The following is a 26,413-nucleotide window of genomic DNA, read 5'->3' as shown; positions in this document are numbered from 1 at the left end:
TAGATATTAGAGCCATGTAAATATATTGTGTATTCAACCATAGTAATTTAAAAAAAAAGCCTCTAACTTTACCTTCACAAGGAGAATATTCTGAGTTCCTTGATTGAATAAACCTGATTCTTATAAAAACATCCAAAGCAATAGCCACTTCCATTAACTCTTTTTAAAGCAGCCTACACTGTCAAGAGGCCATATTTGATGCTAGATTGAAAAAGAAAACTAAAAATTAATTTAAGAGTTCTCTTTCTTCATCCTCTAATCCCTCTGGGGAGGATTGGTGTCATTACTAAGGCTTCGTTGCCCATAGCAGATGGGTTTGGGTTTTGTTATTTTATTACTTTTTAATGGCAAGCCTGATTTGGCTTCTTCAGAAACCTGTTTAATCTGAAGGCAAGTTAGTGAACTCCCTTCCAGGCTGTCCCAGGAAAGAATAGAAACCATAAAAATGGAGATCCTGATAACCATGGTGAACTGAGGCAGGTTCTGCTGTGGCTCTTCTCTTGGACAAGCAGGGTAAAATCCCCCAGGTCATTGGGAGACCTTATTTTGTTTAAAAGTTCTTTCCTTGTGTTTGACAAAATAAACCTCACACCTTATCCTAGATGCACTCTCAGCAGTTACTGTCTTACTGTCCCCAGCAGTCTGCTTCCTTCTGGATCCCTCTCTTGGTAGCTGGCATCTCCATCTCACCAGCCGACCCAGGCCTGAGCTAGCTGCAGGCCAAGCTGGGGAGTCTCCTCTCTGTCATCAGGACCTTCACATCCAACCAGACTTCTGGGGAAACCACCAAACCAGCATCTTTGCTACCCTTACACCACCAACGTAGTTCAGCATCATTGTGTGTTGTCTAATTGTTCCCTTCCAGCTGGTTTCCTATTTTGCCTCCAGAAGATCTTTCTAAGTGACCGCTCTGACCACATTGCTCCCTATATAACCCCTCCAGTGGCTCCTGCTGCCCTGGTCCCCCAGAGGAGGCACAGGCCTTCAGGACCAGGACTGAGCCTTCTTCATCCTTATCCTTTGCGCTTCCCCTCTCTAGAAGCTGGCAGTCCAGTGCAGGAACCAGTCCCAGAGCTTGCAGGGCAACTCTCAGTCTGTCCAAGGATTGGTGATGGGCATATCTACACAAAACCATGTCTCCTGGACATCATGACCTTGCTGGTCCCAAATCTTGCCTTGTACACCGATTCAATAAATATTTTGATAAATGAATAAATGAGTGCTCTGATATAAGAACAGGGTTAGTTGGCTATACCATAATATAAGAAAAGGTACTTTAGAGAAGAACTAGTGATAGTAAAACAATTTTTTTTATGCCCTTGAGAAGGTTCATGGTAAAGAAAGTGGGTTGAACTAATTAACATCTAAGATTATCTCAGCTCTTAAATTCTATGATTTTGTTATCTATGTGACTGCCAGACACCAGGATACAAATATAAATAAAACACAGTTCTTGTGCATTAGACATTTTAACCGTTGACTATAGATAGTTTTAAAAAAATCTTTCAGTTTGTGCTTTTTTTGAGTAATAATGATTATGTGTGTGTGTGCACATATGTGTATATTCATATGAATATGTACAGCTATGAGCAGTTTATATATTGTGAATTGTTTATAACCTTTGCCCATGTATCTACTACAGTATTTTTAAAACTTGATGTGGTTTGTAAAAGTTTTTTGTATATGTTAAATGTTCTGGTTCTTTGTTTTATAAGTATTTTCTCAGTTTGCCATTTGTCTTCCTAAAGGCCTTTCTCATCCTACAGTTGTACAAATATTTGTTTGTATTCTTTTCTAGTACTTTATGGTTTTACTTTTCCTTAAAAACACTCTAATCCATTGAGGATTTGCTCTTGTGTATGGCATGAGTTAGGGATCTGACTTTATTTTTTTCCAGATGTTTAGCCAGTTGTTCTAACGCCATTTATTGAATAGTATATACATCTTCCACTGAATGTAGTACTTTTATATCTTCCAACATGTCTCTTTCTTTTTTTTTTCCCCTCTGGCTGAAGAGTGACTGGGCTTTCATTTCTGGGGTTAAAAGTAATAGCTAGTCACTTCCCATTTATGAACAGGGGACGTCACACAGTGTAGAGAAAAAGCACATTTGACCCTTCAAAGAAGTGGTCATAAGTAAGATACAAATTGGGGTAGTCAGTATGCCGTTCAACAGATATTCCCAGGTCTCTGCCTTCCAAATACTTGGTAGGATTATATTTCCTGACCATTGTGGTTGGCTGAGGCCATCTGCCTAGTTCTGATAAATTGTGAGTGGACGTGACGTGTGTCAGTTTTGGGCCAGAGCATTTAATTGCTGGTGTGAGACTTTTCAGAACTCTCTTTCCTGTTGGCTGATGACATGATATTCAAGATGGTGGCTGCCCCTTCAGCCTGGATCCCTGAGTGGCTACGAGGAGCAAAGCCTTCCTGTCCTCCTATTTTGGACGTGTAGTGTGAGCACTAACTGGTTATACGCCACCGAGATTTGGAGGCATAACCTAGCCTATCCTGATTTATATACATATTCTCTTTCAGTATTTCAATTTGATTTTTTAGACATCAGCTGAACTCAAACTAGAGGCTTCTCTAAGGAGAAGGTATTCTTTCATGGACTGATTGATACTAGAGAGAAATAAGGTAATTTTAGAAAAAAGTCATGAAATAACAACTTCCTATATATTTTTTTTCAGGTAATCTGGAGCTCTCAAAATGTTTGCCAAAGCAACAAGGAATTTTCTTAGAGAAGTCGATGCTGGAGGTAACCTGATCACAGTATCAAACTTGAATGACTCTGATAAATTACAACTTCTAAGTCTGGTGACCAAAAAAAAGAGATTGTGGTGCTGGCAGAGACCCAAGTACCAGTTTTTATCTGTCACCCTGGGAGATGTACTCACAGAAGACCAGTTTCTGAGTCCAGGTATGTTTCTTTGGTTATATTCTACAATTAGTTCCAGAACAGGAGATGATTCTTCTTTTAGACACATGTTGTCTCTAAGGCGATACCTTATAATCAATTCTCCTGTTTCTTGCCTACTGTTTTAAAAACATATCCTTCCGTAAAATGAGCAAATTCTGCAGGCCTGACGTGAAAAGTTATAGCTTAATATTTAAGAAATAATATTGCAGTTTTGGTTTAAAAGTACAACATGCTCATTTGTAGATGTTGTGGCCCCTCAGCATAAGTGGGTTGGTTTTACCTCCCCAAATTTGGTTTGGTGTTGAGTTTGATGATGCCACGTATCCATCAGGAGGGTGCAAAAAGTTTTATTACTCACATAATGAAGCTTTTCTGGGGACAGCATGGCAGGTTCCCAAGGCTGGTCCAAAAATAGCTAGAGAGAAGGAGGGGATAAGAGATGGGCTCAGCTTCTCTAGTGAATAGGAGGTGTGGTGAGGGTTCTTTCTGCATGTAGGCTGGGGCTTACAAGGTTTCAATTTCCTGCTGGTGCCAATGGAGGGAGCACCTGGGGTTTCTCACCCTATTGCCCAGATGTGTAACAGAAAGGAAAGAGGGGGTGGTGGGCTTGAAACATTAAACATCAAAAATGGGGGGTTTGGCTCATTATTACAGAGGAGTATTTATAAAATATAGAAAGGCAAGAAAACAAATCAACAAAAATTCCTCCATCAAGTGTTAATTCCCATTAACACTTGGATTGTATCTTTTCTTTCTCTGCATCTAATTTTTTAAAAACAAAATTGGAAACATACTACATATAATTTTTATATACTCCTCACTTATTTTTTATTTAACCTTATATGTTTTCCTTCCTGGGTTTAAATATTTCTTAGTACTGTTTTCAACAGTGTGTATGCACCCTAATTTGCTTAACCAGTCCAACTTAGTGCTTCATACATAAGGCTGCAATGAATATTGTTATCTGAATTTTTGTTTTTGTTTTTCCTTTAAGCAATTGCTTTAGCATAGATGCTTTTTTTAATTAAAATTTTGTTTCTAAAAAAATTTTGTTATTTTTTAATGTCTTTATTGGAGTATAATTGCTTTACAATGTTGTGTTAGTTTCTGCTGTATAACAAAGTGAATTAGCTATATGTATACATATATCCCCATATCCCCTCCCTCTTGCGTCTCCCTCCCACCCTCCCTATCCCACCCCTGTAGGTGGTCACAAAGCACTGAGCTGATCTCCCTGTGCTATGTGGCTGCTTCCCACTAGCTATCGAGTTTACATTTGGTAGTGTATATATGTCAATGCTACTCTTTCACTTTGCCCCAGCTTACCCCTCCCCCTCCCCATGTCCTCAAGTCTATTCTCTAGGTCTGTATCTTTATTCCTGTCCTGCCTCTAGGGTCATCAGAACCATTTTTTTTTCTAGATTCCATATATATGTGTTAGCGTATGGTATTTGTTTTTCTCTGTCTGACTTCACTCTGTATGACAGACTCTAGGTCCATCCACCTCACTACAAATAACTCCATTTCATTTCTTTTTATGGCTGAGTAATATTCCATTGTATATATGTGCCCCATCTTCTTTATCCATTCATCTGTCAGTGGACACCTAGGTTGCTTCCATGTCCCGGCTATTGTAAATAGTGCTGCAGTGAACATTATGGTACATGTCTCTTTTTGAATTATGGTTTTCTCAGGGTATATGCCCAGTAGTGGGATTGCTAGGTCATATGGTAGTTCTATTTTTAGTTTTTTAAGGAGCCTCCATACTGTTCTCCATAGTGGCTGTATCAATTTACATTCCCACCAACAGTGCAAGAGGGTTCCCTTTTCTCCACACCCTCTCCAGCATTTATTGTGTGTAGATTTTTATGTTTTTTTAGATTGGGAGTGTTTTCTTTTTACTATTTATTTATTTATTTATTTATGGCTGTGTTGGGTCTCTGTTGCTGTGTACGGGCTTTTCTCTAGTTGTGGCGAGTGGGGGCTACTCTTCGTTGTGGTGTGCAGGCTGCTCATTGTAGTGGCTTCTCTTTTTGCGGAGCACAGGCTCTAGGCACACGGACTTCAGTAGTTGTGGCACGTGGGCTCAGTAGTTGTGGCTCTTGGGCTCTAGAGCACAGGCTCAGTAGTTGTGGCGCATGGGCTTAGTTGCTCCGTGGCATGTGGTATCTTCCTGGACGAGGGCTCAAACCCGTGTTGCCTGCATTGGCAGGCGGATTCTTTTTTTTTTTTTTTTTTTTGCCGTACGTGGGCCTCTCACTGCTGTGGCCTCTCCTGTTGTGGAACACAGGCTCCGGACGCGCAGGCTCAGCGGCCACGGCTCACGGGCCCAGCCGCTCCGCGGCACGTGGGATCCTCCCGGACCGGGGCACGAACCCGTGTCTCCCGCACCGACAGGCGGACTCTCAACCAATGTGCCACCAGGGAAGCCCGGCAGGCGGATTCTTAACCACTTTGCCACCAGGGAAGTCCCGTGTTTGTAGATTTCTTGATGATGGCCATTCTGACCGGTGTGAGGTGATATCTCATTGTGGTTTTTTTTTTTTTTTTTCTTTTTGCGGTATGCGGGCCTCTCACTGTTGTGGCCTCTCCCGTTGCGGAGCACAGGCTCCGGACGCGCAGGCCCAGCGGCCATGGCTCACGGGCCCAGCCGCTCCGCGGCATATGGGATCCTCCCAGACCGGGGCACGAACCCGTATACCCTGCATCGGCAGGCGGACTCTCAACCACTGCGCCACCAGGGAGGCCCTCATTGTGGTTTTGATTTGCATTTCTGTAATGATTAGTGATGCTGAGCATCCTTTCATGTGTTTGTTGGCAATCTGTGTATCTTCTTTGGAGAAACGTCTCTGTAGGTCTTCTGCCCATTTTTGGATTAGGTTGTTTGTTTTTTGATATTGAGCTGCATGAGCTGCTTGTATATTTTGGAGATTAATCCTTTGTTGCTTCATTTGCAAATATCTTCTCCCATTCTGAGGGTTGTATTTTTGTCTTGTTTATGGTTTCCTTTGCTGTGCAAAAGCTTTGAAGTTTCATTAGGTTCCATTTGATGATTTTTGTTTTTATTTCCATTACTCTAGGGGATGGATCAAAAAATATCTTGCTGTGATTTATGTCAAAGAGTGTTCTTCCTATGTTTTCGTCTAAGAGTTGTATAGTGCCCTGTCTTGTATTTAGGTCTCTAATCCATTTTGAGTTTATTTTTGTGTACGGTGTTAGGAAGTGTTCTAATTTCATTCTTTTACATGTAGCTGTCCAATTTTCCCAGCACCACTTATTGAAGAGACTGTCTTTTCTCCATTGTATATCCTTGCCTCCTTTGTCAGAAATAGTTGACCATAGGTGCATGGGTTTATCTCTGGGCTTTTTATCTTGTTCCATTGATCTATGTTTCTGTTTTTGTGCCAGTACCATATTGTCTAGATTACTGTAGCTTTGTAGTAAAGTCTGAAGTCAGGGAGTCTGATTCCTCCAGCTCCATGTTTTTCCCTCAAGATTGCTTTGGCTATTCGGGGTCTTTTTTGTCTCCATATAAATTTTAAGATTTTTTGTTGTAGTTCTGTGAAAAATGCCATTGGTAATTTGATAGGGATTGCATTGACTCTGTAGATTGCTTTGGGTAGTATAGTCATTTTCATAATATTGATTCTTCCAATCCAAGAACATGGTATATCTCTCCATCTGTTGGTATCATCTTTAATTTCTTTCATCAGTGTCTTGTAGTTTTCTGCATACTGGTCTTTTGTCTCCCTAGGTAGGTTTATTTCTAGGTATTTTATTCTTTCTGTTGCAGTGGTAAATGGGAGTGTTTCCTTAATTTCTCTTTCAGATTTTTCATCATTAGTGTATAGGAATGCAAGAGATTTCTGTGCTAATTTTGTATCCTGCTACTTTAGCAAATTCATTGAGTAGCTCTAGTAGTTTTCTGGTGGCATCTTTAGGATCCTCTATGGATGGTATCATGTCATCTGCAAACAGTGACAGTTCTACTTCTTCTTTTCCAATTTGTATTCCTTTTATTTCTTTTTCTTCTCTGATTTCCTTGGCTAGGACTTCCAAAACTCTGTTGAATAATACTGGTGAGAGTGGACATCCTTGTCTTGTTCCTGATCTTAGAGGAAATGCTTTCAGTTTTCCACGATTGAGAATGATGTTTGCTGTGGGTTTGTCGTATGTGACCTTTATTAAGTTGAGGTAGGTTCACTCTGTGCCAACTTTCTGGAGAGTTTTTATCATAAATGGGTGTTGAATTTTGTCAAAACCTTTTTCTGCATCTATTGAGATGATGATATGGTTTTTATTCTTCAATTTGTTAATATGGAGTATCACATTGATTGATTTGCATATATTGAAGAACCCTTGCATTCCTGGGATAAATCCCACTTGATCATGGTGTATGATCCTTTTAATGTGTTGTTGGGTTCTGTTTGCTAGTATTTTTTTTTTTTTTTTTTTTTTTTTTGCGGTACGCGGGCCTCTCACTGCTGTGGCCTCTCCCGTTGCGGAGCACAGGCTCCGGACGTGCAGGCTCAGTGGCCATGGCTCACGGGCCCAGCCGCTCCGCGGCATGTGGGATCCTCCCGAACTGGGGCATGAACCCGTGTCCCCTGCATCGGCAGGTGGACTCTCAACCACTGGGCCACCAGGAAGCCCCTGTTCGCTAGTATTTTGTTGAGGGTTTTTTCATGTATATTCATTGGTGACATTGGTCTGTAATTTTCTTTCTTGGTAATATCTTTGTCTGGTTTTGGTATCAGGGTAATGGTGGCCTCATAGAATGAGTTTGGGAGTTTTCCTTCTTCTGCAATTTTTTAGAAGAGTTTGAGAAGGTTGGGTGTTAGCTCTTCTCTAAATGTTCGATAGAATTCACCTGTGAAGCCATCTAGTCCTGGACTTTTGTTTGTTGGAAGACTTTTAATCACAGTTTCAATTTCTTTTTTAAAATCTCATTCTAAATTTAATCAGTAGGAAAAATATGTAATAACAAAGAATTTTTTTCTTCTTTTTCCCCACAACTCAAACACATACACACTGTATTTTATTTTTACAAGAGATAAATAAACTGACACCAAGCATTGTAAATGGATGACCACAACAAAAGCAACAACGATTGCAATTACCGAACACGAAACACACTCATACTATGTCATAATATTGACATTCAGTCCAGTAATCCAATACTGTAACAGCTCCTTTACTTTGCAATGAAAATTGATTTGTATACTTTTTGCCTATGAGTCCTTGTGGGATTACTTTTTTTTATTCAAACAAAGTCACAAAAATTATAATCATCCTCATCAGTTCACTCAGTCCCATGTAATTAATTTTTTTTCATCTTGATCTTTTGTAACCACTTTTATGAATTCATTAGTTTTCCATTAGAGTTCTGAAAATGCTTATTCATTCAGTTCAGCAGTATACTCAGTTACCAGAAACCTGTACTTGTCAGAGTCTTTTCCATGAATTCCTTGAAGATGAAACCCTTTTATAGGAACATTTTTGTGAAAGCATCAGAGTACACCCAGAACTGTCCGTAAATGACAAAAGACTTAAAAATGACCACGGTTAAAGATTTGATGAAATTTCACAATAATGCAATTGACAAGGAAATTTAGTTATTTCTGAGATATACATTTTAAAGTAATATCTAGAATTATGACTTATAACATTATTACCAGAATATATAAGATTTTTAGAAATTTCATGTAATGTCTGAAACATTTATATTAACATATTTCCATACAAATAACCCAAAGAAAGTTTAGTATTAGTTTTTTTGTTTGTTTTATTATACTGCAGGTTCTTATTAGTCATCAGTTTTATACACATCAGTGTATACATGTCAATCCCAATTGCCCAATTCAGCACACCACCATCCCCACCCACCGCGGTTTCCCCCCCTTGTTGTCCATACGTTTGTTCTCTACATCTGTGTCTCAACTTCTGCCCTGCAAACCGGTTCATCTGTACCATTTTTCTAGGTTCCACATACATGCATTTAAATATGATATTTGTTTTCCTCTTTCTGACTTACTTCACTCTGTATGACAGTCTCTAGATCCATCCACGTCTCAACAAATGACTCAATTTTGTTCCTTTTTATGGCCGAGTAATATTCCATTGTATATATGTACCACATGTTCTTTATCCATTCGTCTGTCGATGGGCATTTAGGTTGCTTCCATGACCTGGCTATTGTAAATAGTGCTGCAATGAACACTGGGGTGCATATGTCTTTTTGAATTATGGTTTTCTCTGGGTATATGCCCAGTAGTGGGATTGCTGGATCATATGGTAATTCTATGTTTAGTTTTTTAAGGAACCTCCATACTGTTCTCCATAGTGGCTGTATCAATTTACATTCCCACCAACAGTGCAAGAGGGTTCCCTTTTCTCCACACCCTCTCCAGCATTTGTTGTTTGTAGATTTTCTGATGATCCCCTTTCTAACTGGTGTGAGGTGATACCTCATTGTAGTTTTGATTTGCATTTCTCTAATAATTAGTGATGTTGAGCAGCTTTTCATGTGCCTGTTGGCCATCTGTATGTCTTCTTTGGAGAAATGTCTATTTAGGTCTTCTGCCCATTTTTTGATTAGATGGTTTGTTTTTTTTTAATATTGAGCTGCATGAGCTGTTTATATATTTTGGAGATTAATCCTTTGTTGCTTCGTTTGCGAATATTCCCTCCCATTCTGAGGGTTGTCTTTTTGTCTTGTTTATGGTTTCCTTTGCTGTGCAAAAGCTTTGAAGTTTCATTAGGTCCCTTTTCTCTATTTTTGTTTTTATTTCCATTACTCTAGGAGGTGGATCAAAAAAGATCTTGCTGTGATTTATGTCAAACAGTGTTCTACCTATGTTTTTCTCCAAGAGTTGTATAGTGCCCTGTCTTGTATTTAGGTCTCTAATCCATTTTGAGTTTATTATTGTGTATGGTGTTAGGGAGTGTTCTAATTTCATTCTTTTACATGTAGCTGTCCAATTTTCCCAGCACCACTTATTGAAGAGACTGTCTTTTCTCCATTGTATGTCTTTGCCTCCTTTGTCATAGATTAGTTGACTAAAGGTGCATGGGTTTATCACTGGGCTTTCTATCTTGTTGCATTGATCTATGTTTCTGTTTTTGTGCCAGTACCATATTGTCTTGATTACTGTAGCTTTGTAGTATAGTCTGAAGTCAGGGAGTCTGATTCCTCTAGCTCCGTTTTTTTCCCTCAAGACTGCTTTGGCTATTCGGGTCTTTTGTTTCTGCATACAAATTTTGACATGATTTGTGCTAGTTCTGTAAAAACTGCCACTGGTATTTTGATAGGGATTGCATTGAATCTGTAGATTGCTTTGGGTAGTATAGTCATTTTCATAATATTCTTCCAATCCAAGAACATGGTATATCTCTCCATCTGTTGTTATCATCTTTAATTTCTTTCATCAGTGTCTTGTAGTTTTCTGCATACTGGTCTTTTGTCTCCCTAGGTAGGTTTATTTCTAGGTATTTTATTCTTTCTGTTGCAGTGGTAAATGGGAGTGTTTCCATAATTTCTCTTTCATATTTTTCATCATTTGCAAGAGATTTCTGTGCATTAATTTTGTATCCTGCAACTTTACCAAATTCATTGATTAGCTCTAGTAGTTTTCTGGTGGCATCTTTAGGATCCTCTGTGTATGGTATCATGTCATCTGCAAACAGTGACAGTTTTACTTTTTCTTTTCCAATTTGTATTCCTTTTATTTCTTTTTCTTCTCTGAGTGCTGTGGCTAGGACTTTCAAAACTCTGTAGTATAATAATGGTGAGAGTGGACATCCTTGTCTTGTTCCTGATCTTAGAGGAAATGCTTTCAGTTTTTCACCATTGAGAATGATGTTTGCTCTAGGTTTGTCATATATGACCTTTATTAAGTTGAGGTAGGTTCCCTCTATGCCCACTTTCTGGAGAGTTTTTTAGCATAAATGCGTGTTGAATTTTGTCAAAAGCTTTTTCTGCATCTATTGAGATGATCACATGGTTTTTATTCTTCAGTTTGTTAATATAGTGTATCACATTGATTGATTTGCATGTATTGAAGAATCCTTGCATCCCTGGGATAAATCCCACTTGATCATGGTGTATGATCCTGTTGGATTCTGTTTGCTAGTATTTTGTTGAGGATTTTTGCATCTATATTTATCAGTGATATTGGTCTGTAATTTTCTTTTTCTGTAGTATCTTTGTCTGGTTTTGGTATCAGGGTGATGGTGGCCTCATAGAATAAGTGTGGGAGTGTTCCTTCCCCTGCAAGGTTTTGGAAGAGTTTGAGAATGGTGGGTGTTAGCTCTTCTCTAAATGTTTGATAGAATTCACCTGTGAAACCATCTAGTCCTGGACTTTTGTTTGTTGGAAGATTTTTAGTCACAGTTTCAATTTCATTACTTGTGATTGGTCTGTTCATATTTTCTATTTCTTCCTGGTTCAGTCTTGGAAGGTTATACCTTTCTAAGAATTTGTCCATTTCTTCCAGGTTGTCCATTTTATTGGCATAGAGTTGCTTGTAGTAGTCTCTTAGGATGCTTTGTATTTCTGCAGTGTCTGTTGTAACTTCTCCTTTCTCATTTCTAATTTTATGGATTTGAGTCCTCTCCCTCTTTTTCTTGATGTGTCTGGCTAATGGTTTATCAATTTTGTTTATCTTCTCCAAGAACCAGCTTTTAGTTTTATTGATCTTTGCTATTGTTTTCTTTATTTCTATTTCATTTATTTCTGCTCTGATCTTTATGATTTCTTTCCTTCGATAACTTTGGGTTTTGTTTGTTTTTCTTTCTCTAGTTCCTTTAGGTGTAAGATTAGATTGTTAATTTGAGAACTTTCTTGTTTCTTGAGGTAGGATTGTATTGCTATAAACTTCCCTTTTAGAATTGCTTTTGCTACATCCCATAGGTTTTGGATCGTTGTGTTTTCATTGTCATTTGCCTCTAGGTATTTTTTGATTTCCTCAGTGATTTGATTGCTTCAGTGATCTCTTGGTTATTTAGTAACATATTGTTTAGCCTCCATGTGTTTGTGTTTTTTATGTTTTTTTCCCTGTAATTGATTTCTAATTTCATAGCATTGTGGTCAGAAAAGATGCTTGATATGATTTCAGTTTTCTTAAATTTACTGAGGCTTGATGTGTGACCCAAGATATGATCTCTCCTGGAGAATGTTCCATGCACACTTGAGAAGAAAGTATAATCTGCTGGTTTTGGATTGAATGTTCTATAAATATCAATTAAATCTATCTGGTCTATTGTGTCATTTGAAGCTTGTGTTTCCTTATTAATTTTTTGCTTGATGATCTGTCCATTGGTGTAAGTGAGGTGTTAAAGTCCCGCACTATTATTGTGTTACTGTCGATCTCCTCTTTTATAGCTGTTAGCAGTTGCCTTGTGTATTGAGGTGCTCCTATGTTGAGTGCATATGTATTTATAATTGTTACATCTTCTTCTTGGATTGATCCCTTGATCATTATGTAGTGTCCTTCCTTGTCTCTTGTAACATTCTTTATGTTAAAGTCTAATTTATTTGTTATGAGTATTGCTACTGCAGCTTTCTTTTGGTTTCCGTTTGCATGGAATATCTTTTTCCATCCCCTCACTTTCAGTCTGTATGTGTCCATAGGTCTGAAGTGGGTCATTGTAGGCAGCATATATGCGGGTCTTGTTTTTGTATCCATTCAGCAAGCGTGTATCTTTTGCTAGGAGCATTTAATCCATTCACATTTAAGGTAATTATTAATATGCATGTTCCTCTTACCATTTTCTTAATTGTTTTGGGCTTGTTATTGTATGTCTTTTCTTTCTCTTGTGTTTCCTGCCTAGAGAAGTTCCTTTAGCATTTGTTGTAAAGCTGGTTTGGTGGTGCTGAATTCTCTTAGCTTTTACTTGTGTATAAAGGTTTTAATTTCTCCACTGAATGTGAATGGGATCCTTGCTGGGTAATCTTGGTTGTAGTTTTTTCCCTTTCATCCCTTTAAATATGTCCTGCCACTCACTTCTGGCTTGCAGAGTTTCTGCTGAAAGATCAGCTGTTAACCTTATGGGATTCCCTTGTATTTTATTTGTTGCTTTTCCCATGCTGCTTTTAATATTTTTTCTTTGAATTTAATTTTTGATAGTTTGATTAATACATGACTTGGCCTGTTTCTCCTTTGATTTATCCTCTATGAGACTCTCTGCACTTCCTGAACTTGACTGAGTATTTCCTTTCCCATGTTAGGGAAGTTTTAAAGTATAATCTCTTCAAATATTTTGTCACACCCTTTCTTTTTCTCTTTCTCTTTTGGGACCCCTATAATTTGAATGTTCGTGTGTTTCCTGTTGTCCCAGATGTCTCTGAGACTGTCCTCAATTCTTTTCATTCTTTTCATTCTTTTTTCTTTATTCTGCTCTGAGGCAGTTACTTCCACTATTTGATCTACCAGGTCACTTATCCGTTCTTTCGCCTCAGTTCTTCTGCTATTGATTCCTTCTAGAGTGTTTTTAATTTCGTTTATTGTGTTGTTTATCACTGTTTGTTTGCTCTTTAGTTTTTCTCGGTCCTTGTTAAACATTTCTTTTATCTTCTCCATTCTATTTCCAAGATTTTGGATCATCTTTACTAACATTACTCTGAATTTTTTTTCAGGTAGACTGTGTAGTTCCTCTTCATTTGTTTTGTCTGGTGGGTTTTTACCTTGCTCCTTTATCTGCTGCATATTTCTCTGTTTTCTCATTTTGTTTAACTTACTGTGCTTGGGGTCTCCTTTTCACAGGCTGCAGGTTTGTAGTTCCCTATTTTTGCTGTCTGCCCCCACAGGGTGAGGTTGGTTCAGTGGCTTGTGTAGGCTTCCTGGTGAAGGGGACTAGTGCCTGTGTTCTGGTGGGTAGGGTTGGATCTTGTCCTACTGGTGGGCAGGGCTGCATCCAGTGGTGTGTTTTGGGGTGTCTGTGAACTTAGTATGACTTTAGGCAGCCTCTCTGCTAATGGGTGGGGTTGTGTTTCTGTCTTGCTAGTTGTTTGGCATGGGACGTCCAGCATTGGAGCTTGCTGGCTGTTGGGTGGAGCTGGGTCTTAGTGTTGAGATGGAGATCTCTGGGAGAACTCTTGCCGATTGATATTATGTGCGGCCAGGAGGTTTCTGGTGGTCCAGTGTCCTGGACTTGGCCCTCCCACCTTGGAGCCTCAGGCTCAACATCCGGCTGGAGTACCAAGACCCTGTTACCCACACAGCTCAGAAGAAAAGGAAGAAAGAAAAAGAAACAAAAAGACAAAAACAAAAAAACAGACAGAATCCTAGGACAAATGGTAGAAGCAAACCTACAGAGACAAAAATCACACAAAGAAGCGTATACAAACACACTCACAAAAAGAGAAAGAGTAGAAAAAATATATATATATTAAAAAGGAAGAGAGCAACCAAACCAATAAATAAATCCACCAATGATAATAAGCACTAAATATTAAACTAAGATAAACATAAAACCATCAACAAATCAGATGCAGAGAGCAAACCCCAAGTCTAGGGTTGCTCCCAAAGTCCACTGCCTCAGTTTTGGGAACATTGGTTTCTATTCAGGTATTCTTCAGATGCAGGGTTTATCAAGTTGATTGTGGGGATTTAATCTGCTGCACCTGAGTCTGCGTGGGGAAATTTCCCTTTCTTTGTTCTCACAGCTCCTGGGGTTCAGGGTTGGTTTTGGCCTCACCTCTGCGCGTAGGTCACCCTCAGGAGTCTGTTACTCACCCTTACAGAAAGGGATTAAAGCAGCAGGTGATTAGGGCTCTCTTGCTCACTCAGGCTGGGGGAGGGAGGGGTTTGGTAGTCATAATTGGAACGCGAGGTGAGCCTGTGGCGGCAGAGGGTCGGCATGATGTTGCAACAGCCTTAGGCGCACCATGTGGTCTTCTGGGGAAGTTGTCCCTGGATCATGGGACCCTGGCAGTGGCGGTCTGCACAGGCTCCTGGGAGGTGTGGATAGTGACCTGCAGTTGCACACAGAATTCTTGGTGGCAGCGGCAGCAGCATTAGCAGTTTATGCCCGTCTCTGGGGTACAAGCTGATAGTTGTGTCTCGCGCCCGTCTCTGGAGCTCTTTCAGGCGGTGCTCTGCCTTCTGTGGGCACACTGGGAAGGGATCCCCTCTCCTCACGCATCCCGAAACAAAGGTCTCGCCTCTCTGGCAGGTCCAGACTTTTTCCTGGATTCCCTCCTGGCTAGCTGTGGTGCACTAGCCCCCTTCAGGCTGTCTTCACGCAGCCAACCCCAGTCCTCTCCTTGGGGTCTGACCTCTGAAGCTCGAGCCTCAGCTCCCAGCCCCCACCTGCCCTGGTGGTTGAGCAGACAAGCCTCTCAGGCTGGTGGGTGCTGGTCGGCACCAATCCTCCGTGCGGGAATCTCTCCACTTTGCCCTCTGCATCCCTATTGCTGTGCTCTCCTCCGTGGCTCTGAAAATTCCCCCTGCCCACCCCCTGTCCCTGCCAGTGAAGGGGCTTCCTAGTATGTGGAAACTTTTCCTCCTTCACAGCTCCCTCCCACTGGTGCAGGTCCCATCCCTATTCTTTTGTCTCTGTTTTTTCTTTTTGCTTTTGCCCTACCCAGGTACGTGCGGACTTTCTTGCCTTTTGGGAAGTCTGAGGTCTTCTGTCAGCGTTCAGTAGGTGTTCTGTAGGAGTTGTTCCACATGTAGATGTATTTCTGATGTATTTGTGGGGAGGAAGGTGATCTCCCCGTCTTCCTCCTCTGCCATCTTGAAGGTCTCCCTTTTTTCTTATTGAGATATAGTTGATTTACAATATTATATTAGTTTCAGGTGTATAATGTAGTGATGCAAAATTTTTATAGATTATACTCCATTTATAGTTATTAGAAGCTATTGGCTATATTCCCTGTGCTGTGTAATATATCCTTGTGGCTTATTTAGTTTAGACGTAGCAGTTTGTACTTCTTAATCCTCTACCCCCGTCTTACCCCTCCCCCACTTCCCTCTTCCCTTTGGTAACCACTAGTTTGTTCTCTATATCTGTGAGTCTGTTTCTTTTTTATTATATTCACTAGTTTTATTTTTTAGATTGTACATGTTAGTGATAACATACAGTGTTTGTCTTTCTCTGATTTATTTCACTTGGCGTAATAGCCTCCAAGTACATCCATGTTGTTGCAAATGGCAAAATTTCATTCTTTTCTATGGCTGTGTAGTATTCCATTGTGTGTGTGTGTGTGTGTGTGTATATACCACATCTTCCTTATCCATTCTTCTGTTGATGGACACCTAGGCTGCTTCCATATCTTGGCAATTGTAAATAATGCTGCTATGAACATTGGGGTGGCATAGATTCGTGAAGATAGAATTACTGGACCAGAGGTTGGGAACTTTTTGAAGACTTTTGGTACTTATTCCTATGCTACTTTTTGGAACATGGTGATATATGAAAGCACCATCAGCTCTTAATTATTGGACTAGATGATGTTTGAGTCTTCTTTCAGCCCTAAAGTTCTCTAATGTTGTGATTGCATCTCCCTTAAAGGGAAAAAGTGATAGAGGAGATAATATGAGTTGACAAATCCCCTTTCTTCCAGCCCAGCATTCTAGCCAATACTTTCTTCAGCCAGGCTCATTATCAGAGCTGTCAAGCAATGGGCAAGTGAATTGATATTAATTTTGTGTCATATTTTCCCCTGGATGTCTGGTAGAACTCTTACTGAGTAGTGGAATAACTAAATATAAGGAAAGGCAAGAGAAAAAAAAATCACAGAACAGACCATGGACCCCTGAGTAATTGGAATTTCACCACTCTGTGCTGTTGAGGTGCTTCTTTGGTGGTGTCCTGAGAGCTGTTGTTAGATGGGTCAGGCCAGTTGCAGTCCCTGCAGATTAGGAAGTCCAACATATGCTCATCATCTGAGGCCAGAGCTCATGCCTGGTTCTGTGTCCTGTTGCTGTTAGGGCTGTGATGAGAGGTGCCCTCTACTTTGTCTTCTGAGCAGATTCATGACGCCTCACCTTTGTTATTCTTGCCCCTGGCAACAACAGTGGAGTGTTATGTTGCCCAGGGGTGCGGAGGTTGGAGGGTGGTGACTTGGTTGTCCTACCGATGGCCTGTTGGCTTCCTCACTTTTCCCTTCCTCCTGCAGCAGTGGATAACTCAATGCAGACGTGTGCACAAATGATGTCTGTTTCGGAGGTGTGTCTAGTGTGACATTTTGCAGTACACAGTCTTGATTTTCCTTACCTGCTGTGGGATCCAGTTTTGGGGTCAGAGTTTTCAGGAGGGGTAATAAGCCTGATTGGGACCGGAACTGGGATCTAAGGGTAGAATTTCTGTCTGTGTAGTACTTTATACAATCTAGGACTGTCCTGTTTATCAGGAAATGATGTTGCTTTGGCCCATACCCAGTGGATAGATAGAGCACTTGCTATGTGCCAGGCTCTGTATTACATGCTTTACATACATCAACTTCCAGTAGAACCCATCAGGTAGGTATTATTAATTATCTCCAAATTATATATGACAAACCTAAGGTTCAGGGTGATGGATGTTACCCAAGGTCTCCCAGCTAGGTATATTAGACTAGTGATAAAATCTTGAGCTCTTAACAGCTGCTATATGCTGCTTCCGAAAGCACTTCCCAGAGTGTTTGTGTTCTCAAGATGTGACTAGGAGAAGGCTGTGACTAGGGGGCATTTTCATAAGCTTCTTATTTTTCATGGAGATGATTCTCTACTTTGCAAATTTCACAGATAATGAATGGTGATTAATTCTCATTAACCCTGGTTGAGGTATAGGTTTTGTTGCCTGGGGTGAAAGAAATACAGGTGTTGGGGGCAGTGGCTGGATGGAAAGAAACGTTTCAGACTCCAGTTGGATTTGAATCCCTTATGAAGTACCGCCAGGAGCCCAGGAGAGCCTTGGGTCAGGAAAATGGAAAGGGCCAAGTATGAAGTTCCTAAGAGACTCTCAATGTAACCTTCCTGAATGATGGTGACTGAGACCATTTTTATGGTAGTATTTGGTTCAATTAAAAATGAGAACAGTAGGGCTTCCCTGGTGGCGCAGTGGTTGAGAGTCTGCCTGCTGATGCAGGGGACACGGGTTCATGCCCTGGTCCGGGAAGATCCCACATGCCACGGAGCAGCTAGGCCCGTGAGCCATGGCTGCTGAGCCTGTGCGTCTGGAGCCTGTGCTCCACAACGGGAGAGGCCACAACAGTGAGAGGCCCGCGTACAGCAAAAAAAAAAAAAAGAGAACAGTAGAAATCTGGAGACATGTGAAGGCTAGCAGTTCATGTCTGAGATCCTCAGATATTTATCTTTAGTGTTCAGACAAAAAAGGGCAGATCCTGAAGGCAATCTGATAGCAATCGCCTGGTATGACCAGATGAGGAGCGTGGCAGCTTCTAGGGGAGTTGATTGAAGCTGGGACACCAGCTGGGTGGGGGCATCTTTCTTAGTGTCTGGGAAGCCAGGACGGAAGAATGGAGAGTCTGGAGCTTGTGTGTTCCAAGATGGTGTTTGAAGCAGGGAGGAAGGCCATGCCCACTGACTTTATCAGGAACACAGAGATAAGGAATTGCTTGATAAGGTATTGAAAGACTGGGTAGAGGTCAGATATAAACAGGTAAATATGGGGAGAACTGTTTCAATGGAGACGGTAATGAAGGCCAGGGGAGTGTTCTTCCAGGCCACCAGTGAGAAGGGAGGATGCCCAAGGACAGGTTCAGGCACCTGACCTGCCAGATACTGAATCAGGCAGGCCACTCCCTGGGTGGGTGGGCAGGGTGCTGGGCTGCTATCTTCTCTGTGCTTTGGTGTCATCCTCATCTAGTTCCTTCATCCTGGAAAAGCACATAGTTAACATGTCCTATTTCTTTACCTGGATAGTAGTTAAACAGATGTTTGCTTTAAAATTATTCATGAAACTCTATAGATACTTTTTGTGCACTTGTCTATATGTGTGTATATTGGAATTGAAAGATGAAAAAACAAAAAAGTGTCCAGTAGAGTCCCTGGCCACCAGGGCATGCCACGCTCTTAGCACCCAGGTTCTTTTGCCCATACACACAGCGCGGCCACCGGCTTTCCATTTTGGGTGCAGACCTCGTGTTTCCCACAGGTTTCTGCAGGATTGGAATGCTAGGTGACCCGAGGCACAGAGGTGGCCGTTTTGTCATTAGATTCCTCTGCATGTCTCATTCACTGTAGTGGTCGTGGAGTCGGACTTTGTGAAGTACGAGGGCAAGTTTGAAAACCATGTGAGTGGGACCCTGGAGACGGCACTGGGGAAGGTCAAGCTGAACATTGGTGGCAAAGGCCTCGTGGAGAGTCAGTCCTCGTTTGGAACCCTGAGGAAGCAGGAGGTGGACTTGCAGCAGCTCATTGGAGTTGCCCAGGAGAGGTAATGGGAATTCTGCTTGGCATTTTGGATTTTGACATGTCTCTCATTGAAAGGTCGTTCTGTGGGGCGTTGGCTAGAAGGGTGACATTGGGATCTTGGCCAATCAGCAAACATTACCAAATGCCCACGTGCTGAAACTTGATGAGCAGTGCATCCTTTAGTCTGGACGTTGACTGTTCTTAGCCTGAGAGGGGAGACTTGGGAAGCATTTTAAAAGGATGTTACTTCAGACAGATGTGTACTTTAAGGAAATCATATGATTTATAAAATACCAACAGTGAGAACGCTCCATCCTACATTTCTGAATATTAATATCAGAAGTAGAAAAATCCCCCTTCTGCCCTGGCTCTTTATGATTTTCTGATTAGGAAAAGGAGAAAGCAGGTGTGGGGGGCTTCAGGGGAAGAGCTGGTTTTTAACTCTGAAGTCTTAAAGAAAACCCCACGTTTATTCGTTGTTTAGATTTCAGTGAATACATTTTACCCCAGTAAAATGATAATACCTCATTATTTTTATCTTATGTTTATTCAACATTCCATAAGTAATTTTGCTGAGTGCCTACGATGTACCACATACTGTTCTACATGCTGGGGATGCTGCAGTGAACAGAATGCCAACATTTCTGCCCTGTATTCTAGGGGGGAGAGACACAAAACATGCAACTAAGTGAAATATGTAGTAGGTTGATGGTGCTCTCTGGAATGGAGAAAAATGTAGCAGAGACGGGGGATAGAACATGCCAGGAATGGGGGCTATGATTTGAAAAGGTGACCAGAGAAAGCATCCTGGAGAAGATGGCATCAGAGCAAAGACCTGAAGCTGGGGATGGGAGCGAGCATAGGAGTGTCCTGGGCAAGAAGGCTGTAGGCAGAGGCGGTGTGATTGGGGCTGAGTTAATAGGTCAAGGGCAGGTGAGGTCAGAGGGGGTAAAGGAACGGTAGCAGGTCCCGTAGGACCTTGCAGGCCACTGGAAAGACGAACTCTTCCTCGGAGTGAGGTGGGAAGCCACTGGAAAATTTTGAGAAGGGAAGTGACAGGATCTGACTTACGTTTTAGAAGGATCCTTCTGGCCGCTGGGCTGAGGAGAGACTGGATGGGTGGGAGCTGGAAGTCCAATTGAGAGGTTATTGTAGTCATCCTGACAAGAGATGATATTTCCATTTGTACAGTAACATAGGTGCATTTTCATGTGCAATTTTATCACCCTTTTTCTTTTAAATGGAAAATGTCAACCCAAATAAATTAAGAGAAAACTCACTTGTGTTAAGTATAGGTAACTTATCTCCTCTTTTCCAATGTTCTTAGGATTATATGAAATATAAAATAGGTTTGCTCGTTGAATAAAATAATGTTTAAAAATTAATGAGTAAAAAATACCATAAAACTCATGTATCAAGCATTTGGTGGGTGGATTTTGTACAGATATCGAGGATGCTTGGGCAACTGAAATCTTCAAAACCCATTCACCTCTCCACTAAGCTGACGCTTAATGGAGTTGAAAGACCATGGTTGTTATTTGACTATTGCCTCCTGGCACTTTCTAGAACTGCAGGACTCTACTGAGTTAGGACTCGGGCAGGAATTCCCTTTCTCGGTCAGAGAACTTTAAGCTCTCTCTGGTGACACCAGGTGGAAGGGACAGCCACCTCTTTCTCTGATAGTCATGACCTTAATTATCTTTTCTCTACCGCTCTTCTTTGCTAGAGAGGCATTTTCCTTCTCTACTACAACACTGGAAAGATATTTGTTGTTTGTCTGAAAATGAAATTTTAACTGGAGGTCTTATATTTTTATTTGCTAAGTCTGGCAAATATGGGGGAAGAGGGACAGGAGGGCTGGCTGTTCCCTCAGTCTTCAGACAGCCCTCTATAGCGTAATCCTATTCTGCAGTCTTGTTATTTCTATTTGAAAAACCACAGTTTGGCAATGCTCTATAATCACGTTTCCCGTTATAGGTTTCTCAAACACTCTTCGTGATTCAGGTGTAGAAGATAGTGCCAATAGGAAGCATATGGGGAGAAGTCAGTGAGTAGAGATGGGAAAAAGTCGTCTCGGAGAAAGATGCTAGGGCCAGCAGTTATAAGGGGGAGAGAGGGAGGGGAGGGAGATAGGCGTCTGCTGAGTACCTACTGTGTGCCAGGCACTTTGTAGACGTCATCTCGTTTACTCTGCACAGCTGTCTCTTTTTAGGTTTGAGGATTTAAGGCTCAGGGAAGGAAGTGACTTGTTCTCAGTCCCGGAGCTCAATTTGGGTGCTGTAGCTGATATTCATCCCAGGATTTTCTGGCTCCAAAACTCCTGTTCTTTCCTCTACGTGATTCTTGAAGTGACTGTGAAGCAAAGGAATTGGCTGAGATAAAAATAGTTAAAATTATAGCAGAAGATATAAAGGCAGAGGCATGGATCTGGGTCCCCAGTGAGGGTACCTAGGGGGTGTACAGTGTTGCAGGCGCTGTCCTGAACAAGCACATGTGAATAGCTGGTCTGCCCACCTGGAGATGCCCACACGAGGGCATGAGATCACTTGGGGAGAGTTTAGACATTCTGTTCTTTCTACAGGTGATTGGGAAAGGATGGCCTGGGTAGGGGAAGAGGGGTAGGGGCAACACCAGGAACATGGTAAAGAACAAATTTAAAGTCTAGAAATGGAAGAGGTATCTTATCGCAGAGTCACCACTTCCTTGTTTTGTTGCTAAGAGGTAAAGTTGAGCAACAGGGGAGAGAAGAGGAGGAAGACTTGACCATAGGATGGAGATCATGTAAAACTAACATTCTTGTTACTTCACGCTGGAATAATAAATTCTAATCTACATGGTCTGCCTGTTTTTGGACTCCCACAACATCATCAGATTGATAAGGCTGGCTGTTTGACACGCGTAGCCTTGGGGGTGGTGATTAGTAATGCTTAAGTACTGTCTTTCTCGAGGGCTTATCTGCCATCATTTTTTTTTTTTACATCTTTATTGGAGTATAATTGCTTTACAATGGTGTGTTAATTTCTGCTTTATAACAAAGTGAATCAGTTATACATATACATATGTATATATATATCTGCCATCATTTTTATTTCAGGTCATTTAGATAACAAGTTATTTTAGCCCTCGGAATTCAAAGTATTTGTCTTATTGTCAGTGAGACGTGTGCACATCTCAAAAACAAACTTCATCTGTCCTTGATAAAACAGGCGCGTTCATATATAACAGTTATGTAGCATTGCTGAGCATGAAGGCAATCCATAGGACCACAGGACTTAACTTTCCAGACACCTGGACATGACCCCTTTGAATGAGAGCTCTATGTTTATCTTAAAACATTCTTGATGGAAAACAGGCTAAGACCTTTCCATAATGACTCAGGTTCATGTTTTATTCCTTAGATCCAGTATTATTCTGAGACAAACTCTTTAGTTTTTCCACCTTGTCTTCCATTGTCAGCTGCCATTTGTCAATGCTTTAAGTATAACTGCCACACCCTCCCCATCTCTGCCACTGATTATTGCTTCTAATCTCCTAGGGTTTGAGGAAGTTTATTCCTGGAAAATAACTTCTGCAGACATGCTAGGTCGCTTCTGTCCCTGCCAGGTATAGGTGGAATAGTTGGACTAGAGGATCTTTGAGGGTTTTCTCTGGGCTAAATGTAGAAGTGAGTGGACTCATCAGTTCCTTCCCCTTGAGTTCAGGGCCTTGGTTTCAGCTGATTTCCAGAGATGGTGCCATTTTGTGCTTTCCTGACTGTTTAGGGGTTAAGGGGGGGTGTTATGGTACAGGCAGATCCCACTTTATTCTCTGGTTTATTGTAAGGCAAATTGTGGTAAAGAAAAAATTACATTTTTCTATGAATACATGATAATTAGAAGTTTGGTTCTTCATTAAGAATTCTAACATAAATTATATGAAACTAATATATCATGCAAGCAATGGTATGGCAATGATGAACCTTCATAATTATTTAAATTATTTTAAAATTACACCCGCAAAGTCTTACTATATCTAAATATTTACAAATTGTACAAGTTTTACACACAAGAAAAAATTTAAATGCTCCTATTTGTTATGGCCCACATTTGACCTCTAAAGTTACCGCAATAGCTCTCCTGAGTGAAATTTCGATGTGCCATCAACTCTTTATTTAGGAGTATTTTGAGGGGAGGGATTTGGGGGCCTATCTCTTTCTTGAAAAAAAAAAAACCATGCGGGCTTCCCTGGTGGCGCAGTGGTTCAGAGTCCGCCTGCCAATGCAGGGGACACGGGTTCGTGCCCCGGTCCAGGAATGTCCCACATGCTGCGGAGTGGCTGGGCCCGTGAGACCTGACTGCTGAGCCTGCACGTCCGGAGACTGTACTCCGCAACGGGAGAGGTCACAACAGTGAGAGGCCCGCGTACCGCAAAAAACAAAAACAAAACAAAACAAAAAAACCATGCAGCAAAGTTGGAACTGGTCTTTTCTACTTGTTATCTTTCCCTGTGGCCAGCAGATGTTTTGTTTTTTAAAAAAAATTTTATTTATTTTATTATTTATTTTTGGCTGCATTGGGTGTTTGTTGCTGCATGTGGGCTTTCTCTAGTTGCGGCGAGTGGGGGCTACTCTTTGTTGCGGTGCACAGGCTTCTCATTACGGTGGCTTCTCTTGTTGCAGAGCATGGACTCTAGGTGCGTGGGCTTCAGTAGTTGTGGCCGGTGGGCTCAGTAGTTGTGGCTTGCAGGCTCTAGAGTGCAGGCTCGGTTGTTGTGGTGCACGGTCTTAGTTGCTCCGTGGCATGTGGGATCTTCCCAGACCAGGGCTCAAACCCATGTCCCCTGCATTGGCAGGCGGATTCTTAACCACTGCGCCACCAGGGAAGTCCCCAGCAGATAGTTTGAAATGATTCTCTTTACATTTGTGCTCAATTCAGTGCTGGCACCATCTTTTTAAAATTTTTTATTTTGTATTGAAGTATAGTGGATTTACAATGTTGTGTTAATCTCAGGTGTACAACAAAATGATTCACTTATATATATAAATATATCTATTCTTTTTCAAATTCTTTTCCATTTAGATTACTACAGAATATTGAGTAGAGTTCCCTTTGCTCTACAGCGGTCCTTGTTGGTTATCTATTTTAAATATAGTGGTATGTATATGTCAATCCTGAACACTCCCAGTTTATCCCCCCCCTTCTCTTTGGTAACCATAAGTTTTCTAAGTCTGTGAGTCTGTTTCTGTTTTGTAAATAAGTTCATTTGTATCATTATTTTTAGCTTCCGTATATAAGCAATATCATATACTTGTCTTTCTCTGACTTACTTTACTTAATATGATAATCTCTAGTTGCATCCATGTTGCTGTAAATGGCATTATTTTGTTCTTTTTTATGGCTGAGTAATATTCCATTATGTGTATGTGTACGTGTATATGTGTGTGTGTGTGTATATATATATACATACCACATCTTCTTTATCCATTCCTCTGTTGATGGACATTTAGGTTGCTTCCATGTCTTGGCTATCGCCAGTAGTGCTGCAATGAACATTGGGGTGCATATATCTTTTCGAATTATGGCTTTCTCTGGATATATGCCCAGGATGGATTGCTGGATCATATTGTAGTTCTATTTTTAGTTTTTAAGGAACCTCCATACTGTTCTCCACAGTGGTTTTACCAAGTTACCTTCCCACCAATAGTGTAGGAGGGTTCTCTTTTCTCCACACCCCCTCCAGCATTTATTGTTTGTAGTCTTTTTGATGATGGCCATTCAGACTGTTGTGAGGTGGTACCTCTTTGTAGTTTTAATTTGAATTTCTCTAATAATTAGTGACATTGAGCATCTTTTCATGTGCCTCTTTGCCATCTGTATGTCTGCTTTGGAGAAAGGTCTATTTAGGTCTTCTCCCCATTTTTTTATTGGGTTGTTTGTTTTTTTAATATTGAACTGCATGAGCTGTTTGTATATTTTGGAGATTAATCCCTTGTCGGTCGCTTCATTTGCAAATATTTTCTCCCATTCTTAGGGTTGTCTTTTCGTTTTGTTTATAGATTCCTTTGCTGTGCAAAAGCTTTTGAGTTTAATTAGGTCCCATTTGTTTATTTTTGTGTTTATTTCCATTACTGTAGGAGACAGATCAAAAAAGATATTGATGTGATTTATTGTTGCTGCCCACTGGCTTTCTCTAGTTGTGGTCAGTGAGATTGTTTCCTTAATTTCTTTTTCTGATCTTTCAGTGTTAGTGATAGAAGTACAACAGATTTCTGTGCGTTAATTTTGTATCCTGCAACTTTACTGAATTCATTGATGAGCTCTACCAGTTTTCTGGTAGCATCTTTAGGATTTTCTGTGTATAGCATCATGTCATCTGCAAACAGTGACAGTTTTACTTCTTCCTTTCCAGTTTGGATTCCTTTTATTTCTTTTTCTTCTCCGATTCCTGGGGCTAGGACTTCCAAAACTTTGTTGAATAGAAGTGGCGAGAGTGGACATCCTTATCTTGTTCCTGATCTTACAGAAGTGCTTTCAGCTTTTCACCATTGAGAATGATGTTAGCTGTGGTTTTGTCATATGTGGCCTTTATTATGTCGAGCTAGGTTCCCTCTATACCCACTTTCTGGAGGTTTTTTTTTATTGTAAATGGGTGTTGAATTTTGTCAAAAGCTTTTTCTGTATCCATTGCGATGATCATATGGTTTTTATTCTTTAATTTTTTAATATGGTCTATCACATTGATTCATTTGCATATATTGAAGAATCCTTGCATTTCTAGGATAAATTCCACTTGTTCATGGTGTATGATCCTTTTAATGTATTGTTGGATTTGGCTTGCTAGTATTTTGAGGATTTTTTAGTCTGTGTTCATTAGTGATATTGTTCTGTAATTTCCTTTTTGTGTGGTAGCTTTTGTTTTGGTATCAGGGTGATGCTGGCCTCATAGAATGAGCCTGGGCATGTTCCTTCCTCTACAATTTTTTGGAAGGGTTTCAGAAAGATAGGTGTTAACTCTTCTCTAAATGTTTGATAGAATTCACCTGTGAAGCCATCTGGTCCTGGACTTTTGTTTGTTGGAAGTTTTAAAATCACAGTTTCGGTTTCAGTACTTGTAATTTGTCTGTTCATATTTTGTACTTCTTCCTGTTTCA

General features: G+C 40.8%; 1 protein-coding gene across 1 annotated transcript in view; it reads left to right on the top strand.

Annotated features, from left to right (window-relative positions):
• The window catches only part of GSDME (gasdermin E), a 68,009-nt gene that overhangs the window by 4,327 nt on the left and 37,269 nt on the right, over positions 1 to 26,413 (top strand). The window contains 2 exon segments of the mRNA XM_060108274.1: positions 2,694 to 2,923; positions 19,114 to 19,306. Coding sequence (XP_059964257.1) covers positions 2,713 to 2,923; positions 19,114 to 19,306 — 404 coding nt within the window. The 5' untranslated portion in view covers positions 2,694 to 2,712.

Source organism: Mesoplodon densirostris, chromosome 9, assembly GCF_025265405.1.
Source record: "Mesoplodon densirostris isolate mMesDen1 chromosome 9, mMesDen1 primary haplotype, whole genome shotgun sequence".
Taxonomy (NCBI): domain Eukaryota; kingdom Metazoa; phylum Chordata; class Mammalia; order Artiodactyla; family Ziphiidae; genus Mesoplodon; species Mesoplodon densirostris.
Note: the sequence above shows the minus strand (reverse complement) of the source record. Positions and strands in the feature narration are given on the sequence as shown.